The 22,361-nt window shown below is 55.6% G+C and overlaps 1 protein-coding gene across 1 annotated transcript in view; it reads left to right on the forward strand.

Annotated features, from left to right (window-relative positions):
- TTC28 (tetratricopeptide repeat domain 28) overlaps window positions 1–22,361 on the forward strand; it is an 81,759-nt gene that overhangs the window by 46,993 nt on the left and 12,405 nt on the right. Inside the window, 12 exon segments of the mRNA XM_077307924.1 lie at window positions 6,656–6,803; window positions 9,500–9,772; window positions 10,306–10,436; window positions 13,033–13,161; window positions 13,163–13,541; window positions 14,573–15,914; window positions 16,231–16,754; window positions 17,558–17,667; window positions 17,783–17,912; window positions 18,136–18,354; window positions 19,731–19,893; window positions 22,046–22,186. Coding sequence (XP_077164039.1) covers window positions 6,656–6,803; window positions 9,500–9,772; window positions 10,306–10,436; window positions 13,033–13,161; window positions 13,163–13,541; window positions 14,573–15,914; window positions 16,231–16,754; window positions 17,558–17,667; window positions 17,783–17,912; window positions 18,136–18,354; window positions 19,731–19,893; window positions 22,046–22,186 — 3,689 coding nt within the window.

Here is a 22,361-nt window from a genome sequence, read left to right on the forward strand (position 1 = left end):
CAGTTTTTTCAGGACAAATCTCTAGGGAATTTTTCACAGCAGAAGTTGAAACAATTTACAAACAAGGCTGTGGAATGTTTGGGACCTCATTGTGTATTTAGGCAGAGCTTCTTAGGAGGTACCTAAGGAAAGCAGGAGGCCAGGAGTTTGCTCCCTGCATGGCCCAAAGATCCCTTGTGCTGTTTTGCTCTCTGAGCATCTCAGAAATCTGTTTGTTTGTTTGTATGTATATACTGGCTTCCCTAAAGGCTCAGGGCGGTTCATATGAAACAGAAACAATACAGATAACTCAGTTTAACAATACGGGGAAATGCTGCAAAGCCAAGGCCCTGGCCAGAGAGCTCGAAGAGACTCTCTGCCAGTTGGCTGAGTGGACAACAACATGGCAAATTAAATTTGGTGTAGTTAAGTAGAAGAGTCAGTTTTTATCACCCCAAGGAGTGCTTACCTGTATTCATAGCCTGATTTTGTGGCTACAGCTGCAGCCTAAAGGAGGATGTTTATCTGCATGACGGACAGAACCAGTGGCCACATAGAAGCCCTGCTAGGCAATGACCCCATGAAGTCCCACCTACTCACTCACTCACTCACTCACTCACTCACTCACTCACTCACTCACTCACTCATATACTACCCTTCATTCATATACCACCCTCCCCGGAGGCTCAGGGCAGTTTACATAAAATTTAGAAAAATGTTTGGGTAGGTATCTTGTTCGGGAATGCTGATCTAGCCTGTCCTTGTCAGCAGTTCTGCTTCAAAGTACTGGCTTCAGCTTCTGCAACTTCCTTTAGAAAGCTGGCAGTGATTTATGAATATGAAACCACCAGAGCTGCAGAAAAGGGAGTGGGTAGGAATACATTGCAATGGGACCCCTCTGTACATCATACAATGGATAGGATCATTCTCAATGACCAGCTCTCATGTTAAGGACTCGTACCAGACATCATGTCACCAACCAGGAATGTGGTGAGTGCATTGTTTAGTCCAGGCTCCCTTCTGCGCAAAACGACTTTTCCTTTACACTAAACTGGTAGCTGGAAGTCTGTGTCAGGCCGTATGTACATCCTGATGGGAGACCAACACCATGGAGCTGCCTCAGCTGTCCCTTGCGAAGGGGTTGGCCTTGCTGGGTGCTACTTGACACTGACTGGATGGCATGAGTTGCTCCCCATGGGCAAAACTGGACCTTGCTTATGTCTTGACCAGCATCAACTGGGCAGGTGCCACCTGCTGGGGACACTCTTCCAGTCTTCCGGAGCGGGTTGCCAGATGGGGGTCATCCCTGGGCCTTGATGTTTGATGGGCTGGACTTTACTTGGTGGGCAGAGATTGGCCCTGATTCCCAAGGATGTGTCCAGCGCATTGTGCTAGCCATTGTTACTTGAATGGAAAAGATGCAGGAGGAAAACTCAGTGTGGTCTATTGGATCTGTAGAAAGTAAGTCCTGGTGCATTTCATTTAGCTTTGTTGGGATTCTTCTAAATGTGAGAGCTTGAGTTTTTAATTGAGTGCGTGCATGCGTGTGTGCATGTGTGTGTAGGTAAAGATGTGGCATGGACTGCAGCTCGCTCTCCCTGTCTTGTACCTCTTCCCAGCAGTGTGTCTGCCTGCCTTGGGGTTGTCTATGGAGAGTGCCCAAGTGCCCTGCGCTGGAGCTTCATTCCACAATAAGCAATGAGTCCTGGGCAGCAGAACTTACTGGGAGCCCTTCTGGCCTTTCTAGAAGGGCTCCAGTCTGGGCTGTTGGTGCTGTGGGTTGTGCGGCACCCGACACAAGCACAGGCTTGCCACAAGCCCTGTCCTGGTGTGCTCGCGTGTGCAGTTTCATGGCATTTCAGTGTTTTGCAAACTGTCTCCAAAATGATTCTGGAGTTACAGTAAAACAAACATACTGTATTAAAACCTGGAGCGTGTGAACTCTGGTCCTGCGGCACCCTGTATGGAAGGCCCGGGGAGATCCCTGAGGAGCCCGTATAGAATGGCTGGAAAGAAGGCTGTGCCAGGGGGCCTCTCATTAGCAATAAGCGTCAAACCACTTGCAAGGGGAGGTGTTTGTATACAAGAGACTAGAATGATTTGACACCAGTTCAACAGACTGTAAATAAAATGTTGATCTATTCTGAGAGGAATAGCCAATTTTTTGTGCTAAGATTAACAAAATAAAAGAAAGCAAAGGTCTCGTTGCTTAGTAGGATGTGCAGGAGCAAAATGGACATAGTCTTGGGGTTTCTGTGCAGTTCCCATACCAGTGATGGCATTTTTCTTCAGAGGCTTGGATCCAGGATGCCCAAGCAGAAAGATAAACGGATTTAGTGCCAGATCTCCTGCGACACCCAGCACTCCCCCCCCCCCCCCAGATACGTAAGTGCCAAGAAGTTGGCTGCACGACCTTTTGTACGCAAGGGGCTTATTGCAAGGGGCTACCGCTGTCTTTTCCTTGCTCTCCTTTCTCGACAGGCTCTGTGTTGCTCTGACAGAATAAAGAGCAAGCCTTCCATGCCCTAGAATTCACACCCGTCTCAATGGCTGTTTGTGGGTAATCTGCCTTTCTCCTTGAGATTACTGCAAACAAATGGGGGGGGGACGGAGGAGAGAGGGGGGTGTTTCAGGCTCCCTGCCTGGAGGGAAAGCTCTTTGGTGGCTGAGTGTGGAGAGGGGAGGGAGAGCTGCAGCTGCTGTGGATCCTCCTCAGGGATGTGCTCTGACAAGGCTCTACTAACATGGCATTCCAGTTCCAGCAGGAAGCAGCAGATGGGCATGACCGACACGGCAACAGGAGCCGTGTGTGTGTGGCTTGGGGGTCTTATTTCCTAAAAGAGGGAAGGGGTTCCTTTGAGTGCACCCACAGCTAAGCAGAGGATAAATGGGTGCACTCAAGGAGAGGCAGTTGGCCCCTTGCATATATATTGGATGGGTCTGTCTGCCTCAGCTAGAGTCAGCGACTCTGAAATCTGGGCTGGCAATAGAATGCAGACCAAGGTAGAGCAAGTCAGAAGCTAATACTTCTGCTCAGAGGTTCAGTTGAGTTCCTGGGATTTCCCTTGGCGAATAAACATTAACCTTCGACATTTATATCCTATGATGATGAAGTAGTTACCACCTACCAGTTTATTCTGTTTTTTATTTAGAAAAATAACACGGACATATATAATTATCACTGAGAATTAGAGTCCAAGTGGAGGACCTGCAAGGACTTGGGCAGGGCATTTATTTCCCTCCTCCCCTGCAAGTATTCAGAGGCTTGACCCCTTTCCACCTTCCTAACCACCAGTCAGCCCTGCTGTGGCAGACCCCCCCCCCCGTTGGTTTTCTCTGTGCAGTCCTCAGGTGGTTTGCTCTTTCCCTCTCCTGGCAGCTCCGTAGCCTCAAAAGCCCTCGGAATCAGGAGAACTGCCTCTGCTCAGAAGCTGCCGTGAATGAACAGCCTCCAGTCCCCTGACAGCCAAGAGAAACGCTTTCTGCAGGGGGACTGTGAGCTTTCTTCATCATGATAATTAATTGAGGAGTGCTGTCTTGGAGGGCACAATGGATGCCCCGTGAAGGTGGCCCACGGTCTAGGAATGGCTGCCTCTCACGGAATTCTTCTGTAATTTAAACAGGATGAACTGGGGGCAGGGTAATATTGGTGTGTGTGTGTGTGGGGGGGAGAGAATGAGTATTGATGGGGATTGCTTTGAGAGGTCTTTTGGGGACTGAGCCTTCAGCTCTGGGCTGTCCATCACTAGAATCATAGAGTTGGAAGGGACCTCCTGGGTCATCTAGTCCAACCCCCTGCACTGTGCAGGACTCTCACAACCCTCTCGCTCATCCACTGTCACCTGCCACCCCCTTGAACCTTCACAGAATCAGCCTCTCTGTCAGATGGCTATCCAGCCTCTGCTTAAAATGCCCAAAGATGGAGAACCCACCACCTCCCGAGGAAGCCTGTTCCACTGAGAAGCCGCACTAACTGTAAGGAATTTCTTCTGGAGGTTTAGACGGAATTTAGAATCATAGGACCATAGAGTTAGAAGGGATCTCCTGGGTCATCTAGTCCAACCCCCTGCACTATGCAGGACACTCACATCCCAATCGCTTATCTACTGTCACCTACCACCCCCTTGAACGTTCACAGAATCAGCCTCTCCGCCAGATGGTTTTCCAGCCTCTGTTTAAAATGCCCAAAGATGGAGAACCCACCGAGGAAGCCTGTTCCACTGAGAGCCAGCTTGGTGTAGTGGTTGGGAGTGCGGACTTCTAATCTGGAGGGCTGGGTTTGGTTCCCTGCTTCTTCTCCACATGCAGCCAGCTGGGTGGCCTTGAGCTCGTCACAGCACTGATAGAGCTGTTCTCACAGAGCAGTAATACCAGGGCTCTCTCAGCCTCCCCTCCCTCACAGGGTGTCTTTTGTGAGGAGAGGAAAGGGAAGGTGGCTGGAAGCCACTTAGAGACTCCTTCAGGTAGAGAAAAGCGGCATATAAGAGCCAACTCTTCTTCTTCAGTAATCTCAGGGCTCTCTCAGCCTCCCCTCCCTCACAGGGTGTCTGTTGAGAGGAGAGGGAAGGGAAGGTGGCTGGAAGCCACTTAGAGACTCCTTCAGGTAGAGAAAAGTGGCATCTAAGAACCAACTCTTCTTCAGTAATCTCTGGGCTGTCACAGGGTGTCTGTTGTGAGGAGAGGAAAGGGAAGGCGACTGGAAGCCATTTTGAGACTCCTTCGGGTAGAGAAAAGCGACAAATAAGAACCAACTCTTTTTCTTTTTCTACTTCAGTAATCTCAGGGCTCTCACAGGGTGTCTGTTGTGAGGAGAGGAAAGGGAAGGCGACTGGAAGCCACTTTGAGACTCCTTTGGGTAAAGTGGCATCTAAGAACCAACTCTTCTTCAGTAATCTCAGGGCTCTCACAGGGTGTCTGTTGTGAGGAGAGGAAAGGGAAGGCGACTGGAAGCCACTTTGGGACTCCTTTGGGTAAAGTGGCATCTAAGAACCAACTCTTCTTCAGTAATCTCAGGGCTCTCACAGGGTGTCTGTTGTGAGGAGAGGAAAGGGAAGGCGACTGGAAGCCACTCTGAGACTCCTTCGGGTAGAGAAAAGCGACATATAAGAACCAACTCTTTCTTTTTCTTCTTCAGTAATCTCAGGGCTCTCTCAGCCTTCCCTCCCTCTCAGGGTGTCTGTTGTGGGGAGAGGAAAGGGAAGGCAATTGGAAGCCACTTTGAGACTCCTTTGGGTAGGGAAAAGCGGCATATAAGAACCAACTTCTTCTTGAAGTGCTGGATTTTGTGGGCTGACCTGTCTTGTTCCCACAGGCCGTCTCCAGCTGTGAGACCCTTTGGGGGCCTGGGGAGGGGCTTCCTCTTTCCCTCCCTCCCTCCCCAGTTTCCTTGGAGCATGTGGGCTGTGGAGGCGTGGGGGACTGTTGGTGGCCTCTGTGCCCCAGCTTCCATGGGGGGAACCCCTGAGAGGCCAGAGGCACTGTGGAATTTGCCACTGGTGTAGCGCAGCACGTTGGGTCCAGTAATCACACATTGATGCTAAAGGTTAATGAAATGAATTCTGCTTCTATCCAATTCATTAAAAATGGTTCTATAGTCGTTGCTTGCTAATGGAAAAGAGATTAAATATTCATGTCTATAAATTTCCCATGTCATTTCTGATTTTGCTTAATCTGCCTGCAGAGCCAGTCGCTGGAGCTGTTCTGCTTGAGTGACATCTCCAGCATGGAGAGGGGCTGTGACCTGGGGGTGGAGCTCCTGCATGACATGCAGAAAGCCCTGCCTTCATTCCCTGACCACATCCCCCATTTCTCAAGGATTGGGTCGGAGGTGACATGGACCCCCCCTCCCTTCTAGAGGTCTGCTTCAAGATTCAGGAGACCCTGGTAGACTGGGTCATTTTCCATGTGGGGTCCAGGTTCCAAAGTTGGCAGTTGGGGAGGGGGCTGTTATTGCTCCTCCCCCTTTTTTGTGGCTGTGAAAACTGTCCTCCTCTTGCAATATTGAGTAAAACCAAAAAGGTGCTTTCTGAATTAGAAATCTAGTCATGACACAGCTGGCCTGTTTGTGTCTCACCATACCCTCTGCATGTCTCTATGCGAGTAAGCCCAGGGGCCGGCCATCGTGAACAGAGGGAAGACAGCACCTTTGGACCCCAAGATCCCTCCCCTCCCCAGAGGCATTCACTTGCTTGGAGGGGCCGAGACCAACTCTGCCATGTTTCCAGCATGTTCAGACCCTTCCCCAGTGGTAGATGCTGAAGATGTGTTCCAGCATACAGTGCCTCACACCTGTTGCCCCCATCCTGTTGCCTGCTCACCTGGCATGGAGGGGCCCTCCGGTAGGGCTTCCGAATCGGCCTGGGTTTCCAGCATCCTTAATAATTTGGGCTCACTGGTAGGCCTGTTTCCTGCTCGCTTCCCCCCCTCCCCCGTCCTCATTTCAGATCATTGTTGAACAAATTCAAAAGCACCAGTCCCAGTGGACTCCCACCTGCTATGATTCCCACTCTCTGCTTCCTGCTGTTTAGCCAGTTTTTAATCTCTAAAATTCAATATGACCCATTTGCCTGGGGACTGCTGTGCTGCCTTGAGGGTCTTTGGAGAGATTGGGGGTGGGTCTGCTATGCAGCAAGCCTGCCCTATAGACTGAGACCTCCTTGTGTTTTTGCTGTTGCAGGCCTACTTCCGACAGGGTGTTGCCCTCCAGTACCTTGGGCGCCATGCCGATGCCCTGGCAGCGTTTGCGTCTGGCCTGGCACAGGACCCCAAGAGCCTGCAGCTCCTTGTTGGGATGGTGGAAGCCGCCATGAAGTCTCCTATGCGAGGTGAGAGCCTGCAGCCAACCCGGGACCCCGGCATTGGGTGTGGGAGCTGCCTGCACACACACCAGCCAATCAGGGTGTCTGTTGGGGAGCAAACCCCCCCCCCCCATCCCTGTGCTGCTGCATTGGGGTTCGATCTCTCCCCCTTCTTGGGGGGTGAGGGAAGATAGTTGTGGCCCTGCCTCTCTCCAGGGCGTCCAAAAGCATGGCTCTCTTGGCACAGGCTTGAGCCCGGCCCTATGTCACCTGCGGTCCTAGCTGCTGGCTTAGCCAGAGCTCCTTAACACTGGTGATCCAAGCAGTTTAAGAGGCACAGTCTGGCCTTGGGTGGGAAGCTGTCAGGGGTGGGCAGAAGGCAGTGGTGACCACCCCTTCATCTTCCCTCCTCCCACTGGTTAAATGAAGCTCTGTCATTCGGGCTCCAAACTAGGATTGCATGGATTCAGCTGTGAGGGGACTGAAGAGCAAGGTGGGGAAGGCTGCTTTCCATGCCTCTCTTGGCTGCTGAAAGGCTTGGTTCCTTTCCAGGCATTTTTTCTTTTTGTGGTTTGAAGAGCTGCTGTCTCTTGGGTAAATTCGCCTGTCATGCCCGAGACAGGAGCTATACATTCCAGGCTTGCTACGGGTCCGTTTCCATGCCAGGTCAAGAGAACAAGGACTACTTGATGGCCCAAGTGGGCAGGTTGGACATCAGGGCCGCTGGGAGAAGCCCTAGGGGACACCTAGCCCAGCTCTGGTGTGTGTGGGGGGGGCAGCCACTCCAGGCCAATTCATCCTCCAATGTGGGGTGTGGCAAGGGAGGGACCCATTCCAAACCATTTGGGAAGGTCAGCTTCACCAGCCCTAAGTTCAGGCCCCTTCCACAGGCTGCATCATCAGCTCACAAAGGTCTACTGCCAGGCCTCTGCACTCTGTCCAGCAGCTGCTCCCTGAGAGTTTTTGATGTGCCAGGGATTGAGCCCAGGGCTTTCTGCAGGCATAGCTTCTCCCCACATCACCCTACCTGCCTTCCCGGGATGCAGAAGATTTGCTGGACTTTGTGCCTCAGTTTCTTATGCTTCCTGCCATGGTTGCTGTGGGAGCGGTGCCATTCCTTGTGGTGTTGGGAAGAAGGTGTCGTCCTCACCTGCAAGGTGTCTGTGCCACAAGTGGGGCCAGCCCTGCTTGGGGATCTGGCATCATCCTACATGTGTGCCCACTGCTCTCTTCCTGCTCTCTTTGTCACAGTGGTCCTGTGTCTGGCACCCAGGTATGGCTTGGAGGTTGACCTTGGCAGGAGCTGCTTGCTCAAAAACATGCCTGGGACATGGAGCCACACTGGCCTTTTCTGCTGCAGTCCCAGGGCCAAGCACCGACAGAGAGAGCAGAGCAGGGTGAAGTTCACAGTAGGCAGGCGAGTGGGCTGTTCCTGGGTCAGACCTTGCTAAGACATGGGTGGGAAGCTGGACAGGGTGGGGTGGGGGTTCTCTGAGCGTTTTAAACAAACTTTTCTACTGGAGTCACTGGACATTTTGGGGGGCACTCAACATTACCCCTATGGGACATTTCCTCTTTTGAAATGAGTGAAATGATTTTTAAGATAAGGTGATACTTGCTAAGAATGTGTGACGTTAAGTTTTTTGTGTCAGGTAAGTGAAAGCATTAGTTCATGATAGTTTTCTGGCCAGCACACTGCTCCTTCAGTACCAGACCCCCAGTCAAGATGCCCGTGGGCGGCTGGTCCGTGGGGTGCCAGGCCACCTCTTGCTCCAGAAGGTTGACGGTTTCCCCCTTGGTGCCACTAGCGCTGGAGGGATCCTCCATATTGACTGAGGCCGTGGCAGCTTCTGGCACAATCTGGCACAGCCCCCTCAGGCTTGGCGACAAAGTGAGTGGTTCTTACCACTTGTCACACTCTAAGGGTGCTCTCATGTAGGAGGCAAGACAACTGGGACATTCTTCGTAGAAGGAGTTCAAAGCTGTTTATTGAGCTCAAGAAGGCACGGTATGTAGTTGCATGGCTTCAGGATAATTGGGCTGTCCCTCCACTTCCTAAATAAGTCTTTTACGTTTCAGATCTTTAGATCATGGCAGATTACTGCTCAAAGAAGGCTGCCTGTCCCATGTCCTGCCCCAAGGGGTTTCCTGTCCATCCCTTACCTTGCCTGGACCCACCAGGCCAAGAAAGAAGAATCTGCCCTATCATCCATCGAGCTGAGAGGAGCAGGCACCAAGTTGCAGCGGGGGGGTGGGGGGTGGGGGTGGGGGGGCAGTATGTGTGTATGTCTTGTTCTAATTGCTCCTGTGGATGGAAGGCCCCGCTGTTGCCTTCTGCTGTCAGAGACAAAACGACAAAGAGCACATGCAGCTCAGGGCCCTTGCTGTCTGATGAGGTCCAGTCCGGTCTGTGGCATGGCACCCAGGCAGGGCATGATTTTGGAAAGGAATAGAAACAGAAAAAGGGCTTCTTGTTAAGCATGTTAAGGCCTTATGGCGGTGTTTCTTTTGCTGACTGGCCCAGCTTCTCTAAGCAGTGTCTCAGGTCTCAGTAAGTGTCTCAGGATTGCTGCTGTGTTAATGTCGTGTGCTGCGCTTGATCCAGCTGCATGGCTCCTTGAAGCCTTCTTTGGGGTTGGCGGCTTCCCTTGGAGGGGCGGAATGAGGCAGCTGCCCTTGAGTGTAACTGCTGACAGTGCTCTCTCTCCCCCCCCCCCCCACAGAGTCCTTGGAGCCAACATACCAGCAGCTGCAGAAGATGAAACTGGACAAGAGCCCCTTTGTGGTGGTTTCTGTGGTCGGCCAGGAGCTGCTGACAGCCGGCCATCATGGCGCCTCGGTGGTGGTTCTGGAGGCCGCTTTGAGGATTGGCACCTGCAGCCTGAAGCTGCGGGGGTCCGTCTTCTCCGCCCTGAGCAGCGCCTACTGGTCCCTCGGCAACAGCGAGAAGAGCACCAGCTACATGCAACAGGACCTGGAGGTGGCCAGGACTTTAGGTAGCTAGCCCTGGGGAGCGCAGGAGAGTCACAGCTCCCCTGCCCCAAGAGAGCCTTCTGCACCTAGCGGGAGGGGAGGAGCTGGGCCACACAAGGTCCTTGGTGGTCCACTGGTGTGTCTCCCTCTGGCCTCCAGGCTAATGGCTCCAGATTGGGCTGGAAGGCTCTGGGGGCGTCGCTGGCCCTGCTAGGCCCTGTCCCTGTGGCCACCAGAGGGGGCATCTGCCTGCATCATTCTGGCCAAGCTGAGCGAAAAGCCTTGGGATGCACAAGGAGGCTGTGGGTCCCTCTCTGCTGGGCTTGGCCTAAGAGACATGGGGCTCCCTATTAGTAGGAGCTCTGTGTCTTTGCCCTGGTGGAATCCAGAAGCCACGCAAGAGCTACCAAGTCTGCTCAGATCAGTTCTCCCACTGAATCCAGATGCCGAGGAGCAAGGTGGAGTGGTTGGCGGAAGGCCCATGCCAACTCAGACAGGACCATGTGGCCCTGCTCCCCCCCTCAGGAGCCCCCTCTTTTGCTTGCTTGTCCTCCAGGTGACCAGATGGGTGAATGCCGGGCTCATGGCAATCTAGGCTCAGCGTTTTTCTCCAAAGGAAGCTACCGAGAGGCCTTGTCCAGCCACCGGCAGCAGCTAATGCTGGCCATGAAGCTCAAGGACAGAGAGGTAGGAGGGGACGGAGTCCCTATGGGGAGGGGGCAGGGGACCAGGCTGCTTCTCTTGCACCCCTCCTCCCTCCAGGGGCGAGGATTTCCATGGAGCCCTGGGCAGGAGGAGGCCGTTCCAGGGTATGTGGGACGGGTGCTGTGAGCCAGACCTGTGGAAGGAGGGGCTGTTGACGCAAAGCTGCAAGGCAGGCAAGGGTTGTGTGGTCTCTGGCTGCAGCCTGACAGCCTGCCTTGCCACCCAGAGACTGCCAGACGGGAAATTCCTTCCTGACCTTTGCTTCGGCCCCTACAAACAGGTCCCTTGTGCTTCCAGCAGAACTGCGGTCCAGGGCTAGGGAGGCCAGCCTGGCGGTTCTCAGCACCCTTTCTTGCTCAGCCAGCTAGGCCCAGGGGCCTTGAAGGGGCAAGGAGGAGGCCGGTTTCTGTGCCTCAGGCTCGTCGGTGGTGAGCCTTGGTGAGGGGCAGAGTAAACGTGCGCCCCGTCCCAACATCTGGACACATAATTAGTGGCCATGGCCAGCCAATGGCCACTGGGCCTCTGAGAAAGCAGAGCCTCGGGGCTTCCTTTGGATCCTACCTCAGGAAATTGCTCTGGCGCGTCCTGATGACATCACCCTAACCGCAGAGCTTCCTCTGAACGCACGGCTGTTTTTCTTGGCCCCTTTGCCAAGTTTCTCTTCCTTGCTCTCCTTGGAGCATACAATTATTACTCAGTTGCAGCAGAACTGATGTGAATTCCACCAGCAGGCCCTTGCTCTGGGCTGTTCGGAAATGAGGTAATGGTTCGGCCCCCAGGGGGGCCAAGGAGGCGGAGGAAGTGCCTCTGGAGCGCATTATGTTTCTTGCGGAGGGGGGCCAGTTTAGGCAGCTGTCTTGGCAGTCTCAGGACCCCATCTCTTTCCTGCAGGAACAGGTGGGCTTGGGGTGGGCCCAGGTAGTAGGCAGCAGGAGGGCGACACCAACCATGGGGTGGGGGGAGAGCAAGAGGTAGATGCCCCTGGAGCAGCCCTGAGAGGGCTCTGGAGACCAGGTGGGGCAAGCTTTGGAATGGGGTCTCACTTCTGGAGACCTTCTGCAGAGCATCTCAGGCGGGCGGGTGATGTGGGGCAGCGGCCACTGCCTTGCAGCTGCTGCCCCCCCCCAAAAAAAAAACCATTGTGCCAGTGATTTTAGCTTTGCCCTGAACACTGCTCCCCCCCCCCCAATAACACGCATCCACTCCCTCCTCCCCGTTCAAAACTTGTAGAGCTGGCAGCTGACTCTGCAGGTTTCAGGTGGTGGCAGGGGCCGCACACACATTGTCGGCAAAGCCAAGACACAAATGCCATCTCACAAATTTTGGGGGGTGGGTCAGGGAGGTGCCAAAGTGGGTTTTCCCCCAACCCCAGCAGGGGTCTGGCAGCCTGCCATCCTTGGGGCAGTGACTGAGCTTGCTGGGGTCATGAGGAGCTCTCTGGTTGATCCTCTGGGAGGAGGGTAGTGATGGGCTTCCTGCAATCCCTGATGTCGGCTTGGTGGGCCCAGGAATAAGAGGGGCAAAGGCCTAAGGCCCCATTGCTGCCCAGTACCGCTCACCTAGGAAAGCCGGCTGATGCTGCTGAGGCCAAAAGGGCCTCTGGCCCAGCTTCTCTAAGCAGCAAAGGCGAAAGCTGCCTGACTGCCTGCCCCATTGCTGATAGGTGCCCTCGGGGAGCAAGCAGCAAATTGTGTCTCTCCACTGCCCCGTCATTTGCCCAGCTGGCTCCCCCCTGGTAAGAAGGCCCTGGGGGCTCATACAGTCCTTACAGCTCCATTGCTGTGTCCTGTGCTGCCCGGGGGAACATGGGGCAGTGGCCTGCAGCCCCTCTCCTCTGCTTACCCTCAAGGGGACCTTGGCTGTCTCTGTTGCCCACACTAAGAGGATCACCTCCTGCAGCCTTGCAGAGCCAAACGTTTCCCTTTGGTTTATCTCCAGCATGGGACTAGGAGGCCTAGCATCACCTCAGCACGGGGCACGGGGGGGGGGGGCGGTTTGGCCCTACAAGCCTTTGTGTCCAGAGAGGAGCCGTCTGCAGCGCACCTGACATGCTTCATGCCCCAGGGGGCTAGCACTCCCCTGGTCAGGTCTCAGGGTGTTTGTGTTTGGGGCAGGCAATCTGACCACTTGGGTGTGGCCTTCATGTCGGGGGGGGGGGGGGTCAGCTGCAGGGAAGAGGAAGGGGGGCCTGTCTGCCCTGCAGGGAAGGAGGAGATCTGGTGTCAGGGGACCTCTGGCTGGGGAGGTGCCATGAGGCTCCCAAAGGAAGGCTCTGGCCCTTCTGGATTGCCAAACCTGTCGGAATAGCATCTGAGTCCAGGAGCAGCTTATAAACCAATGGCCCTTCTAGTCAGCTTTCAAGGTGGGGGTGTTGCCAAGAAGGGCCCACTCGAGTCCCAGTGCAAAATATGGTCGGCTGGTTTAGTGATGGGAGGTGCATGGTTGATAGAGCGACTCCCAGTTGGGCCCTGGACACCTGTCCCCCCATGCTCCTCTTGGGCCCCCGCCTGGTGAGGAGGGGAGGGTGTGTTCCTGAGACTCCCTAAGGCCAACCACCTTCCTCTCTTGTTGCTTGCAGGCAGCCTCCTCAGCCCTGAGCAGCTTGGGCCATGTCTACACGGCCATTGGGGACTACCCCAATGCTCTGGCCAGCCACAGGCAGTGTGTTCTCCTGGCCAAGCAGGGCAAGGACGAGCTCTCAGAGGCAACGGGAGCTGGGCAACATGGGTGCTGTCTACATTGCCATGGGTGATTTTGAGAATGCCGTATGCTCCCACGAGCAGCACCTGAAGATCGCCAAGGACCTGGGCAACAAGCGGGAAGAGGCCCGTGCCTACAGCAACCTGGGCAGTGCCTATCACTTCCGGCGCAGCTTCGACAAGGCCACGTCGTACCACAACCACGTCCTGGCGCTGGCCCAGGAGCTGAGGGAGAAGCCCATTGAGATGCGTGCCTATGCCGGCCTGGGCCATGCCGCTCGCTGCCTGCAGGACCTGGAGAGGGCAAAGCATTATCACCAGGAGCAACTAGCCATTGCTGAGAGCCTGCAAGATCGGGCCGCCAAGGGGCGGGCCTCCTCCAATCTCGGTCAGTGGCACTCCGTGGCTTTATCCGTGTCCCCAAGCCGGAGGGACGGGGGGCGGGGGAATAGGCAAAGTGTAGGGCTGTATTGGCAAGTGGGTCAGTGATTCCCCTGCTGGAGCTTGTTGCTGGGATTGAGGCCGCGGTGACTCAGTGGCCCAGAGGGCCCTCCCACAGGGCCCCCTGAATTTTAACCAGACATCCGTGCCAGCTGCTCTTGGTGATTGCAGCTGGCCGGTTTCCCCTTGCAGTGCCTGGAGAACTTTCATGCTTAGGCAGAGCTGTGGAGTCAGGCAGACTCCTTCTCTTGGTCATGGGAGCAGAGCTCAGGGTCTGAGGAACAGGGAAGTCTGCAGGTCAGTTGGTAGGAACCTGGCCAGAACCTGCCTTGAACCCTCCCCACCATAGTCTTCATGAGCTTGGGCAGGGGCAGCAAGGTGGGAGGCTCCCCACCACAGGGAAGGAAGCTGATGGTCTGCTTGGCTTCCCCGGGCCTCTGTAGAAGATTCTCAGGGGCTGCTGGTTTGGTGGCCTGAGGCAAGGCACACTCCTGGCCTTTCCTGGCTTCGCAGGCCTCCCTGCCCTTGGCAGGCCATTCCAACAGCAATCGGCCATTTTGCCGTGTGGCCCCAAAGCTGAGTGCTCAGGAGGGGACCTCTAGGCTTCTTCCTGCCTTTCACCCAAGGTGGAAGGGCCTGCAGAGGTCACTCTGGATGCTGCCTCCTCAGCTGCCACAAGGGCTATGTTGCTGCCTACTCTGCTGCAAGATCAGCAGGTGTTTCCGCCTCCTTCCTCTGTACGGGCTGCCAGCTCTAGACTGGTCACCATTGTGGTAGGAGATGTCCTGGTTGGGGGGGGGCAGCAACATAGCCTAGATTGGGGGGGGGAGAGATGCTGTTGGTTTGTCGTAGCGCAAAACTTGATTTTTCAAACTGTGAAAATATTTTCGTTGCCACTGATGTTAGTCTGTCCTCTTCTGGTGGCCCTGGGCATGGCTCTGCTGCTGACACCCCTCCCGCCCGGTTGCTGGATCACAGGCATCATCCACCAGATGAAGGGGGAGTACGAGACGGCCCTGGAGCTGCACAAGGCACACCTGTCCATAGCTCAAGAGCTGAACGACTACGCAGCTCAGGGCCGGGCCTACGGCAACATGGGCAATGCCTACAACGCCCTGGGCCTCTTTGACCAGGCCGTCAAGTACCACCGGCAGGAGCTGCAGATCTCCCTGGAGGTGAATGACCGAGCCTCCCAAGCTTCCACCCACGGCAACCTGGCCGTGGCATACCAGGCCCTCGGGGCTCATGACCGGGCTCTCCAGCACTACCAGAACCATCTCAACATCGCCCGGGAACTGCGGGACATCCAGAGCGAGGCGCGGGCGCTGGGCAACCTGGGCAACTTCCACTGCTCGCGGGGGGAGTTTGCTCAGGCCGCCCCCTACTACGAGCAGTACTTGCAGCTCTCCCCGGAGCTGCAGGACATGGAGGGTGAGGGCAAAGTGTGCCACAACTTGGGCTATGCCCACTATTGCTTGGGCAACTACGAGGAGGCGGTGAAGTATTACGAGCAGGATCTGGCCCTGGCCACGGACCTGCGTGACAAGCTGAGTCAAGCCAAAGCCTACTGCAACCTGGGCCTGGCCTTCAAGGCCCTGGCCCAGTTCAGCAAGGCAGAGGACTGCCAGAAATACCTCCTGTCTCTGGCCCAGTCTCTCAGCAACCCCCAGGCCATGTTCCGGGCCCTCGGCAACCTGGGCGACATCTCTGTCTGCAAGAAGGACGTGGGGGGCGCCATCCGGTTCTACGAGCAGCAGCTTAGCCTGGCCCATCAGGCCGCGGACCGAAAGCTGGAAGCCAGCGCCTACGCCGCTCTGGGCACTGCCTACCGCCTGGTGCAGAAGTACGACAAGGCTGTGGGCTACCACACTCAGGAACTGGAAGTGTATCAAGAGCTGGGTGAGGGGCCGGGGGAATGCCGAGCTCAGGGGCACCTGGCTGCAGTCTACATGTCCTTGGGCAAGTATACGATGGCCTTCAAATGCTACGAGGAGCAGCTGGACCTAGCCCAGAAGCTGAAGGACCCTGGCATGGAGGCCCAGGTCTATGGCAACATGGGCATCACCAAGATGAACATGAGCGCCATGGAAGAGGCCCTTGGCTACTTTGAGCAGCAGCTGGCCATGCTGCAGCAGCTGAGTGGGAGTGAGGCCGTGCTGGACAGGGGCCGAGCCTTTGGCCACCTGGGAGACTGCTACGAAGCGCTGGGGGACTTTGAGGAAGCCGTCAAGTATTACGAGCAGTACCTGTCTGTGGCCCAGAGCCTGAACCGCATGCAAGACCAGGTGAAGGCTTACCGAGGCCTGGGCAATGGGCACAGGTAAGGGGTGCCCCAGAGGGAGGGAGGGAGGGAGGGGGTGGCTGCGCTGTGCACGGCGTGGCTGAGGGCTGTGTGTAGGCAGGGAGCGGGCCAAACGGCAGAGTCCTCTGCTTCGGTTAGGGGTCTTGACATTGCCCCATCCAGAGGAACCGCGTCTGCTGGGGCAGGTGCCGGGAGCTGGTGCAGAATAACTCTTTGCTGTCCGCTCTCCGCTTGTGCAGCCAAGGGCGTGCCTCCGTTTTGGCTTTTGCAGCTGCAGTCAAGGGATCCAGGAGAGGACTGACTGACGTTGCGGCTGTGGCTTTGTCCTATGCAGGGCCATGGGGAGCTTGCAGCAAGCGCTGGTCTGCTTTGAGAAGAGGCTGGTGGTGGCCCACGAGCTTGGGGAGGCCTTTGACAAAGCCCAGGCCTATGGGGAGCTGGGCACTCTCCACAGCCAGCTGGGCAACTGTGAGCAGGCCATCTCTTGCCTGGAGCGCCAGCTCAGCATCGCTCGGGAAATGAAGGACCAGGCCTTGGAGGGCAGCGCGGCCTGCGGCTTGGGCAGCGTCTACCAGCAGATGGGCGAGTTTGACACTGCCCTCCAGTACCACCAGCTGGACCTCCGGATCGCTGAGGAGACAGACAACCCGGCCTGTCAAGGCCGAGCCTATGGCAATCTGGGCCTGACCTACGAGGCCCTGGGAACCTTTGAGAGGGCCGTGGTGTACCAGGAGCAGCATCTCAGCGTTGCAGCCCAGATGAATGACCTCGTGGCTAAAACAGCTTCCTACAGCAGCCTGGGCCGGACACATCACGCCTTGCAGAACTACTCTCAGGCAGTCATGTACCTGCAGGAAGGTGAGCAGCCAGGGCACAGGGAGGGAGGGAGAACTGCATGGAGGGCAGTAGAGAGGGGCACAGAAAACCAATTGGGTACTTTTCAGATTCAGGTGAACCTGCAAGATCGGGCCGCCAAATCAATGGTTCGATATAGGGATTCGGATTGTTCAGGTTTGGCCAATTTAATTTGGTGCCGTTCAAACCTATGGCACCATTAAAGTCAATGGGAAATTTACAGCCAAATTGCATCTTGCAGCATAACTGCTGGAGCCCCTCCTCAAAAGAACCCCCAAGTTTCAAAAAGATTGGACTAGGAGATCCAATTCTTTCATCCATTCTTTCAACCTCCATTGTTTCCTGTGTAGGGAAAAAGGGACAAGACCAGAGAATCACAATGGAGGCCAGTTAAAAGTCTAGGGATGGGAGATTCAGCTTGGACACACCCAAAAAATACCCAAATCGGCATTGATTCGGGTACTTCTCAGCTTATCTGAACAAATTAGCCCATCTTTAGAGGGCAGTCCCACCAGGAAACCTGATCGGCCAGGCTTGGGGCGGTGGGGCCACGAAGCATGAGGTCCCATATCCTTGGGACCATGCTCTTGAGTGTCTGGAGAGGTGCTTGGCCTGGGGCAGCCCAGCTGGCTTGACTGGAGCCAGGGTAGGGCCTTGTGGGCACAGATGGACTGGTCTGGTGCCACCTGAATTCTCGTGGCTTTGTGCTGCAGGGAGTGGGCCTCTGGCTGGAGATCCACTGGTGGCCTCAGGGCCCTCCTCCCACAGTTGGACCGTGTGGCCGATTCCACTTTGCTTCTCTGCAGGGTTGAGGCTGGCGGAGCAGCTGGGGCGCAGGGAAGATGAGGCCAAGATCCGGCACAGCCTCGGCCTTGCGCTTTGGGCCAGTGGAAACCTGGAGGAGGCTCAGCATCAGGTCTGCAGCAGCAGGATTGGGGCGGGGGCTGCACCCAGGTCCCATCCCCAGTGAGTGTGCTGCTACCCCAGGAGTGAAACCAGGATTACCTCAATGGACTCTCCCTCTCCCACAGCTCTACCGGGCCTCGGCCCTCTTTGAGACCATCCGGCATGAGGTACAGCTGAGCACCGACTACAAACTCTCCCTCTTTGACCTGCAGACATCCTCCTACCAGGTCTTGCAGCGGGTGCTGGTCAGTTTGGGTAAGCGAGGAATGCCCTCCATTAACCTTGGGACCCCCATGGCCAGCAAGAGGGTTGGACAGTGTGGGCTGGTCTGTGCCTAGCTGCTTTTGCCTGGGGGCAGCAGTTTGGTGTCCTGGGGGACAGCCTCTCCCACCCCGCTTCCTGTGGCCAGGTTTGGTTCTCATCAGGCTGTGCCTCTGAAGCCTTCCTGGGGCCCTAATGTATGGATGCCTGGCTATAGGGCACCACGACGAGGCCCTGGCAGTGGCGGAACGAGGCCGGACAAGAGCCTTCGCTGACCTGCTGGTGGAGCGCCAGACGGGCCCACAGGACTCTGACCCCTACTCCCCTGTGACAGTGGACCAAGTCCTGGAGACTGTCCACAGCCAGCGGGGTCTGGTGCTGTACTACTCTTTGGCAGCAGGATACCTCTACAGCTGGCTGCTGGCACCTGGGACAGGTAGGTCTGCCGCTGGGGCTGGGATGGGGAGCCAGGCCTGGGGGGCATGGGGGGGCCTTGCCGAAGTCCTGCCCTTCAGCTGGTGAGAAATGCAGGCTCCGAGATTCCTGTGGGGGGGGAGGCTTCTTGTCCTGCTCCAGGAGGCAAGCAGGACCTAGAGGGGCTGGAAAGCAAATCTTTGGGTGACAGTGCAGCTGGCTGTGCTCCCAGCTGCTTTTTGGAGTCATCCTGCTTGGAATGTGAGCCCCTTCCTCTGCCTCGAGCCAGCAGGGATATTCCACAGGGTCTGGCAGCAGAAGGGGATCTGCTCTTGCTGGGCTTTCCTAAGCTTTTCCATGCATGTATTGAAGGGGATTCCAAAGGATCAGGCAGGAGTCCTGCCCCATACCTCCCCCGTCATTTCTAGATGAACCTGAGGATCCATTTGCTGCCCACATTTACTCATGAGGAGCAATGGAATTAGCGTGGAGGAGATCTCTCTGTACAGACCTCTTCAGCACCTGCTAAGACTCGGTGTTCTCACCTGTCACTGTTCAGTGGCTGTGACTCTTCAGTGCCAGACTGCAGGAGAGACCAAGGCAGCTGAGGATTCCAAGGGCCTTTGTCCTCTTGATTAGGCTGGCCAGCCCCATCTTGGCAGGTCGTGGAAGCTAAGCAGAGGCATCCTCGGTTAGTATTTGGAGGGGAGGCCTCAGGGCCATGACGCGGAGGCAGGCACGGCAGGCCACCTCTCAACACTTGCCAGCCAGTCCCTGGATCTCCGGACTATACAACGCATGTGCCACATGATAAATAAGCAAATGTCTCGTATTGAATGAAGCTGGCAGGTGAGTTCTAGGGCCAACTTGGAAGCCACCAAAACTAGAGAGGGGGGGCTACTTTGTGGCTTAATTTGCCTGATCCCCCAACTTTAAAATGTTGGTTTTGAGAAGCTAAGCCATGCTCAGAGGAGTTATAGTTGTTTTCCATGCTCTTTCTGCTCTGCTCCAGGTCTTTCACAGAATCCTAGAGTTGGAAGGGGCCGTACAGGCCATCTAGTCCAACCCCCTGCTCAACGCAGGATCAGCCCAAAGCATCCTAAAGCATCTTTGAGGATCTTCTGTGATTTCCTCATGCAATGTGGAGAGATGATTGTGGCCCTGTTGGGGCAATGTGTAGGCATTCTAGGAGCTGACTCTTTGGCCCCCAACTTCCACCCTTTCCGCAGGGCCCCGGGAAGTGTTGCTGGCTGTGTGGGAAGCTGGGAAAGAGGACTGAGCCAGGGGCACGGCTGCTGCTCCCCTCTGCCCCATGGGTTCTGGGAGTGGAGCGGGTAGCTGTGGCCTGGCCAGGGGACCCCCGCCCTGGCCTCAGGCTGTTCCTCCCTGTGCCTCCAGGGATCCTGAAGTTCCACGAATGCTGCCTGAACGATGCCCCAGCTGAAGACTCTGCAGACTTTGCAGAAAGCGGTGCAAACCTCCAGGCTGCCACCAGCTCCGCTCTTGAGCAGCTCAGCTCCGGCGTGCGAGAGGCCCTGGGAGTGGAGCCTGACGACATGCGGTGAGTGTGACTGTGCCTTTGCGGTGGCCTCCTCTCTTCCAGCAGGCAGGGTCTCCTGCCAGCTCCTTCCGGCTCCTTCCTCAATAGGATGCCTCCCTTGATGCAGCCCAATAAGGGCTGCATTCACCTTCTTTACTGCCACATCACCCTCTCTGCTCCTCTTTTGCTTACGGTCCACAAGGGCCCCAAGATCTCGTTCACCCACACGGCTGGCTCCCCAGAAGGGTATCTGCCATCCAGGAGGCCTGCTGCTCATTTTTGTGGCCCAAGTGTACAAGTCTGCACTTCTCCTTATTGAGTTGCATCTTGTTCTCTTTTGCCCACGTTTCCAGCATGTTCAGAAAATGGGTGTTAACTACTCCCCCAATTTGGTGCCATCTGCAAATTTAATGAGGAGTCCCTCCACCTCCTCATCCAGATTACTGATAAAAATGTTGAAAATGTCCAGACCGAGTACCAAGCCCTGGAGCACTCTGCTGCTCACCTCCCTCCAGTCTGATGAAACACCAGCAAAGGGAGCTCATAAATACGGCAGCTGGTCCATTTGCCACACTAGCCTGCTTGGAGCTTTCTTGGCAGAGGAGGAGATTAACAAGTGCTTTACACATGAAATTCTCTTCCCTGTAAGTCTGTTGCAGTGCATGGTTTTTCATGGGTCTGGAATACAGAGAGGACCAGCTGCTTCACGAAGGGCCTTAATCCACTCGAGTTGCAAAAGAAGCACTGCCTCCTGGGCAGCTGGGTGTGATGGGGTCCTGCAAAGGCCCTTTGACCCCAAATGGTGTCTGCCACTTTGTGTGGCATGACTCAGGTGGTCCACAAACTCTCTGTGGATCACTACAGCAGAGCCAAGGGCCTGGCATTGTTTGGCACCAGGTCAGTGGAGCAGGTATTTGGAAGGCGGGGTTAACAAGACAAGGTGGTGTGTGGAAGGGGGAAGCCCTATGCCACCTTTTGAAGTTGGTCATTGAATAGTGTTATAATGTTACCGAAATGTGTGTCTCAGGTTCTCTTAGCTCTCAGCTTCCATTTTAGCTGATAGCTCTGTTCACATCCCTATTAGACTACTGTAACGCTCCCTATGTGGGACTGCCTTTGAAAACTATTCGGAAGCTTCATAGTAGCAAAAACAGGCACTGGGCATCGGCTGTCGTGGGGTGGAATGGAGTGGGGTGAGAAGAGATGTGTGCTGTCTGAAACTTCTTGGGGGAAGGATGGGGTTAAAGTGAGTGTGTGTGTGGCAGAACAGGAAGCTGGCATCACTGAGGCTTCTTATTTATTACTGTTTTTTTACGTAGACCTGCGACACTCGCAAGAGGGAATCCCCTGGGGCGGCACCAGCTCCCCTCCCCCATGGCTACCATTGGGCTTGGTTCCTGTCCTCCATCACCAGCCCTACCTGGGCTTCTCCCCCGTGCTCTCTGGGCTACTGTTACATCCCCCCCTTGCCCCGCCTGCTGCCGCCCTCCTGCTCCCTCCTGAGACCTTGGTTGCTACCTCAGTGAGGTGGCGGGGTGGACTCCTGTGCCTTCCCACCTGACTCCTTCCTTGCCCGCTTAGCTGGGGTGGCAAGGACTCCTGCAGCCCTTCCCCCGTTGTTGGCTCAGCAGGGGGGCAGTGAAGGCCCTACTCCTAGGTTGTTGGTTTTGTGGGGCGTTGTGAAGACTCCTGCATTACCCGCCTGATTCTCTCTTTGCCGGTTGGGGGGGGGAACAGTAAGGGCTCCCCCCTGCCCCATCTCCTGGCACAGGAGTTAGAGGCAGGTGTGTTTAAATTCCTTAATTTCCATTTTCTACAAATCTGAGTGCCTTTCCTCCACATTTCCAGGAAAAACTGTTTATTGTCACTGTGGTCCCAATCCACAGATTTATTTATCTGCAGATGATGCCACACTTCAGTGTTAGTTCTATAGCTTTCACTTGTCCTTCAAGAACTTTGGAGCCACATATTTTCACTTTGCCCCTCCTTCCCCAGCTTTTGTTCTCACGTGGGCATTTAAGGCCAGATGTCCCGTCCCCCCCTGCAGCCAGCCCAATGCCCAAACCTCTGTGCCCCACATCTGGGCTTGGCTTGCACATGGATTCTGGCTCTGGCTTCAAACACACCATTGTATACAACAACTGGTGACCTCTGGGCCTTCTTTCTTCCCCAGCCCTTGTGCCAGCAGCGAGACTGAGAGTGAGGCGGGAGACATCATAGATCAGCAGTTTGAGGAGACGAACAACAAGCTGCATTCCGTGACGGACCCCACTGGCTTCCTGCGGATGGTTAGCAGGAACAACCTGTTCAACAGGTACAGCCAGCCCTGGGAGCGGGAGTGCAACTCCACCCGGGACGAGAGGTATCCCAGTCCCTGATGCGCTCCTCGACTCCCACCCCACCCCAGCAAGAACGGCTCTGCTTCCTTTGGGCTCAGTTTCTGCCTGTCCTCTCTCCTCCATTCCAAAACTGCCCCTGGGCAACTGGCT

The sequence above is a fragment of the Paroedura picta genome, chromosome 13 (genome assembly GCF_049243985.1).
Source record: "Paroedura picta isolate Pp20150507F chromosome 13, Ppicta_v3.0, whole genome shotgun sequence".
Lineage (NCBI taxonomy): Eukaryota > Metazoa > Chordata > Lepidosauria > Squamata > Gekkonidae > Paroedura > Paroedura picta.